This window comes from Nicotiana tabacum, chromosome 10 (genome assembly GCF_000715075.1).
Source record: "Nicotiana tabacum cultivar K326 chromosome 10, ASM71507v2, whole genome shotgun sequence".
Taxonomy (NCBI): domain Eukaryota; kingdom Viridiplantae; phylum Streptophyta; class Magnoliopsida; order Solanales; family Solanaceae; genus Nicotiana; species Nicotiana tabacum.
Window position 1 is genome coordinate 62,058,196 of NC_134089.1, and position 6,517 is coordinate 62,064,712.

General features: G+C 38.4%; 1 protein-coding gene across 2 annotated transcripts; it reads left to right on the forward strand.

Moving 5' to 3' along the window:
* The first annotated feature begins 1,126 nt into the window (after positions 1-1,126).
* On the forward strand, positions 1,127-4,511 carry LOC107810567 (CBL-interacting protein kinase 2). Of its 2 annotated transcripts, none has more exons than XM_016635360.2 (2): positions 1,127-1,453; positions 2,480-4,511. In XM_016635360.2, the coding sequence occupies exon 2, from the start codon at positions 2,899-2,901 to the stop codon at positions 4,348-4,350; it is 1,452 nt and encodes a 483-aa protein (XP_016490846.2). In that variant the 5' UTR covers positions 1,127-1,453; positions 2,480-2,898; the 3' UTR covers positions 4,351-4,511. The 2 variants fall into 2 exon arrangements, with proteins under 2 accessions (XP_016490846.2, XP_075079014.1); XM_075222913.1 differs by lacking the exon at positions 1,127-1,453 and adding an exon at positions 1,933-2,143.
* The last annotated feature ends 2,006 nt before the right edge of the window (positions 4,512-6,517 follow it).

Here is a 6,517-nt window from a genome sequence, read left to right on the forward strand (position 1 = left end):
TTGGTCTTGTGAGCGCAGGTGATACACATATCGTGTTGGAGCATATGGGATATGCTGGATCATGTTGGAGTATATGAGATATGCGGGATATTGGCTATGGTTTTTGAGCATGCATCAACATTCTAGACTCATGTAAAAACATTCATGCATATAATCTATATATGTACATTCATGTAGTATACATATGCATGATACATTCTTAGTGAATTATTGGACACTTGAAGAGTGCAAGATTAATGTAAATGTTGAGTCTTCACCATACATAGACATTTTATACTCATTAAGGAGCATTCATATAAATGCTATTTGGAAATTAATGTAAAATCGTATCTTTATCATACATAGACACTCTACATTCATGTAGGAGTATTCGAGTTAATGATGCTTGAAGCATATCCCCATTATATGCGAATTTGGTGTATTTGTGTATGCTTTTGGCCTTATTATGATAAAAACATGCTTATTATTTTCCGCTTGACTGTGCATCTTATTATTGATATCTGATTTTTTTTTTGGTTATTTTTGGGTTATTTCTCTATTATCTTATATGCTTATGAGCTGCACAAGTTATATAAGTAAGTATCTTTGACTAATACCTCGCTGCTACTTCATTATTAGGCTTGATATTTACTGAGTACATGGGGTCGATTGTACTCATACTTTACTTTTGCACCTTGCATGTAGATTTTAGAGCTGAACTGTTGGGGGAGCCGAGGGCTAGCATGGAGGATGAACCAATGTTCCTGTTGCAAGCTACCATTATGTTCATTATAGTTTAGGACTTATATTTTTTATTATATATATTCAAACAAATGATATATTTTTATTCATACTAATGTTATGATTCTAAATCTTAATTGCTCATGACTTATATCTTCGAATAGTTTGTATAAAAATTCGTTCCAGTTGAATTATGTTTTTGTTGTTGGTTTGCCTAGCAGATTGGGCTAGGCACTATCACGGTCTCGGTGGGATTTGAATCGTAACATATTGATCAAATTTTAAGTAGTTTAAATGGGAAGCAAAAAATACCACAGGATAGAGAAAATAGTGCTTATAACCACACTTGCAAGTTGAAGGTGCTTCAATCTTCTACTTTTATTTACACTTTCTTTTAACAAAAAATTTGGGGGGTGTCATGCGTCAATGACCAAACCGACCACGTTAACATGTGGTACCCCGCAACTGGGGATCACAGAAGTATCTCTATTTTGTCGTGAGTTTTCGGTCAAAATTGAGAAATTCGACCAGGATATTCACCTAGACATTATCGTAGTGGAAGATTCCTCCCGCCGTGGTTTTATAACAGTTGCCTACGCAAATCATATACAACGTCGCCACTCGTATTTGTCATCCCTTGCTTCTTTTGGTGAAAACTCTTCAACATCCTCATTTCTAAAGACGGTCGCTACAGCTAAAAGCACTCTGACTCTAGGGCTTCTCTTATTTTAAGGTAGTTTTACTTCACCTTCTACAACTACTATTCTATTTTTTTTTTCTTTCTTAGTGGGGTTTGCTTACATAAAAATTATTTTTAAGTTTCTTGTTTCGTCAATTCGTTTGGACAAGATAAACGAACACCGCCTTTGCTATTTTTCATCTTAGTTTTTCTGAGTTAGTATGTTTGAAATTGACCCTTTTATCAGAGAGATGAGTTTGGTTTCATATGTGTGTAGAAGAACCAAATCTATTAAACTGTTTGATCGATGAGTTCGCTTTTCTTGAATCTATAGCAAATTGTTGGTTTTCTTTTGTTCTTTGTTTTGTTTTTGTTATTTCCATTCCGATATTGATTTAGTACCTGCGTTTTTTTTCTTTTTCTGGTTAAATAACTTGAATTGCTAATTCCGAAAATTATAGAAAAATGGTTTAGTGATAGGAGACATCAATGTTCTATGGCATAGTTTTCCTTCCTTAATGCACCCTCTTCAGTTGATTTTCTAGAAGGTTCAATACGAATAAAAAAAGGCAGCCCGTTGCATAAAGTATTCCCGTAGGGTCCGGGAAGGGTCGTTCCCCAACGGGTTGTAATGTAGATAGTCTACCCTGATGCAAGTATCTGACTGATTCTACGGCTCAAACCCGTGACCTATAGGTCACATGGAGACAACTTGACCGTTGCTCCAAGGCTCCCCTTCAGAAGGTTCAATACTTTTACAAATTTCCTTGCTAAGCTTCATTTAGATATTTGAGTATTCTTCATACCTTTTGCATATATCTAACATAGATTTAGAGCTAACACATGCTTGTTTTATCACACCTTGCTTTAGTTCTTCCTTGCAGCAGCTGTTAACAGCTATAGATAGTTTTATTCATTGACTTGGAAAAACTGAAATATGATATTCGATTTAAGAAAAATGCTGTGAATGTATGGTTAATCATCATTTGTTTGGCTGCGCATTTGCTAAGGAATACTATTCTATTGGAAGTGTAGAACATCATTTAGCTACTAAAAATAGTTTCTTCCAACCTGACACAGGTACTTGCTGGTGAGTTTAGTAAATTTTTGTTTCTCATCCTGTAAGTGGGCTGTGGTAGTTCACCTACTTGGTTCCCTGCACATCTACTAAACAATTTTTCTGGTTCTTCAAAAGAGAGGATTTTAGGATATGCTGAAAGATGTGTTTGAGTGTTTGGGAGTCCGAAATTGTTCTTCATAAGGTTTTGAGCTTAGCAGAGTTGTCTTTTTTCATTCCCAAAAAGATTCAGCCTCGGCGCAGTGACCACAGCTTCACCTTTTGTGCCAAGATGCAACCTAGGTGGAATATTTGTATATTGCCTGTCACACTGATGGATGATTTATGCGAGGATGGTTGAGCAGCACATATCTGGTGAACAGATTGTACTAGCCAAGAGAGGATTGCTTACTATAATAGTACTGGGTTTCGTAGAGTTTGAATGGCCAATACGGGAACTATACTGTTGGAGCGATATGAATTGGGGAGATTACTAGGACAAGGTACATTTGCTAAGGTTTACTATGGTAGGAGTATCAGGACTGGGCAGAATGTTGCCATCAAAGTCATTGATAAGGAAAAAGTTTTGAGGGTTGGGCTCGTGAATCAGGTAAAACGGGAAATATCAGTTATGAGACTAGTTCGACATCCTAATATTGTGCACCTTTATGAAGTCATGGCCACAAAGAGCAAGATTTATTTTGTGATGGAATATGTTAAAGGAGGTGAGCTCTTTAACAAGGTGTCCAGAGGAAGGCTTAAAGAGGATGTTGCACGAAAATATTTTCAACAGTTGATAAATGCTGTAGATTTCTGCCATAGCAGGGGTGTCTATCACCGGGATTTGAAACCAGAAAACTTACTACTAGACGAGGATGAAAACTTGAAAATTTCTGATTTTGGTTTAAGTGCTCTTGCTGAGTCAAAGCGCCAAGATGGACTCCTTCACACTACCTGTGGGACTCCAGCCTATGTTGCTCCTGAGGTGATCAATAGAAAAGGGTATGATGGGGCAAAAGCTGATATCTGGTCATGTGGGGTGATCCTATATGTGTTGTTGGCTGGTTATCTTCCATTCCATGACTCGAATTTGATGGAGATGTACAGGAAAATTGGCAAATCTGAGTTCAAATGTCCCAGTTGGTTCCCCCCTGAAGTGCGGCGGCTACTTGTGAGAATGTTGGATCCCAATCCACATACTAGAATTTCAATTGCCACAATTAAAGAAAGTTCCTGGTCCAAGAGGGGAATAGCCTCTAAATCTATCAAAGCAGACACTGAAAGGAAGGATCTGGCTTCAGCATGTACAGAGTCGGCTGCTGGTTCCTCTGAGAACAAGCAAGACGTGGCCAGGCTGTCAAACTTGAATGCATTTGATATCATTTCCCTTTCTGCTGGCTTTGATTTATCGAGATTATTTGAGGATACTCCTTTAAAGAAAGAAGCTAGATTCACATCCTGCAAACCTGCATCAGTCATCGTATCCAAGCTGGAAGATGTCGCAAAGCGCCTGAAGCTAAAAGTCAGCAAAAGGGATGCAGGATTGTTAAGGTTTGAAGGTTCAAAAGAAGGAAGAAAGGGGATTTTATCAATTGACACGGAGATCTTTGAGGTAACTCCAGCTTTTTATTTGGTGGAGGTCAAGAAGTCCAATGGAGATACATTGGAATATCAGAAAATTTTAAATGAAGGCCTGAGGCCTGGTTTACAGGATATTGTTTGGGCGTGGCAATTAGAACAACCACCTCAACAGTCCGAACAGCAGCTGGATGAGCAATCAAATAGTCAGCTTCAGCAACAACAACGTTCAGATAACCTGCAACAACTCTCGGAGCAGGAGCAGCAGCAACTGCTATGTCCACTGCAACTACTTCAGCAAGAGCAGTTACCTTGATTATATAATACACTTTCAATTTCGGCATTATCTAGTAGATGTATGTTTGGTTCTTCCAGTCTCCTGACTCATTTTTATGTTTCGTCTGTGTAAATGTCTCTCAAGTAAGTACAAGTGTTTTTCATTTTTAAAGAAAAATAAAGGTACAAGTGTTGTTTTTCTTTGTTTTCCTCTTTTCTTCAATGCATCTTGCAAATCTGATGAATTCCCAATCTGATTTCAAGCTTTGAATTTTGAAATGAAATTGCTGCATCTGTTTTCAGGCTAAAATCCTTTTGACCTACTGGTGCTTTTGGGACTACATTTGCATGCTCATGATAGGAGTTTTAAGTAGAGAAACATGGTTTGTGACAATTTATATAGTCGACCCGCACTTATTTGGGATTGAAGGTTGTTGTCACTGAAAGTTGTTGTTCACATTGGAAAAATACGCATGTGGTCACTGAAGACCGTAACATTACGTTGAAAATCATCATTGATTCTGATAGTCTAGCGAGTGATTTTATGATGTGCCTCACACAACTAAGGTGTCACGACCCAAATCCTAATCTGTTGTGATGATGCTTATCGTGGTACTAGGTAAGCCGACAATTTCAAAATACTTAGATAATTAAGAAATTCAAATAACTAGAGTTTTCAAAACAGGCTAAAACCCAAAACACAAATGCGGAAAATAGCTCCCAAATTGGGGTGTCACTGAACTCATGAGCATCTATACATCACCGGTCTAGAAAAGAAAGGTCTACAAGAGTCTGTATCAAAATACAATTCAAGAAAAGATAAGGAAGGAGAAACAAGGACTGCGAACGCCGGGCAGCTACCTCGTAATCTCCAAAGATCAGCCGTGCACGATATCAATGTGCACCGTGTCCGGGAACACCTAGATCTGTACACGAAGTGCAGGGTGTAGCGTGAGTACAACCAACTTAGTAAGTAACAATAATAAATAAGGAACTGAAAGAAAGTGACAAGCTACACAGTTATAGTTCATTTGCAGTAGTCTCAATAAGACAGTAGACATGCTTTCAAATCCGGCAATTTAAGTCAAATCGGTTTTTAAATGTCAAGTTCAATTAAAAATTGGATATAATATCTCCCAGGAGTTTCAAAACAGTGACATATAGCAGCTATGTGCAACAACAATGAAAGCAAATACAGCTTCACAGGGCAACAGTCACTCTGTCTTTCCCAATAGTTCATCACTTGGCTCTCAGCCCTCAACACTCATAATAGGTACCTGCGCTCACTGGGGGTGTACAGACTCCGAAGGGGCTCCTATAGCCCAAGCGCTATATCGTTGCGGCATGCAGTCCGATCTCATAATATATATATCCATAAGGCCTGTAGTGATGTGCAACCCGATTCATATATGTACAATCATAAGGCGTTGCGGTTTGCAACCCGATCCATATACATATTGTCCTAAGGCTCGTTGCGGCGTGCAACTCGATCCGTATATATACATATAGCTCACAGCTCGACACTCAGGCCATAATTCAGTCACACCTCTCCAGTCTCTCAGAAATCATAAAGATCAGACCAAACAGAAATAACATAATGCATCAATAAGAAACAAGAAGAGACTGAGATATGATACGCAAGTAAAACTGTGACTGAGTATAAGATAGTAATTAGCAAATAATTCAACAAGTACACGACCTCTACGGATCCCAACAGTATCAACATATAGCCTAAACATGATTTCTAATATGATTAGCAGTCAAATTTCTATAACACAGGGAGAGCATATGGCTAACAACAAGTTATTCAACTTTATAGTTCCACAGAATGGACCAAGTCACAATTCCTACGATGCACACTCATACGCCCGTCACCTAGCATGTGTGTCACCTCCAAACCAATCACATAACGCATAAGTCCGGGGTTTCATACACTCAGAACCAGATTTAGAACTGTTACTTACCTAAGTACGAGCAAAACTATACTCCAATATGCCTTTTCCTTGCAAGTCGGCCTCCAAATGTCTCGAATCTAGACACAAATAGTACAATACAATCAATACGGGCTAAAAGAATCAATTCCACAAAGAAAAATACGAAATTATAAGCCAAAAATCCGAAATTGGCTGAAAGCCGACCCCTGGACCCACGTCTCGAAATACGACAAAAGTCACAAAATTCGAAAGCCCATTCACTCACAATTCTAG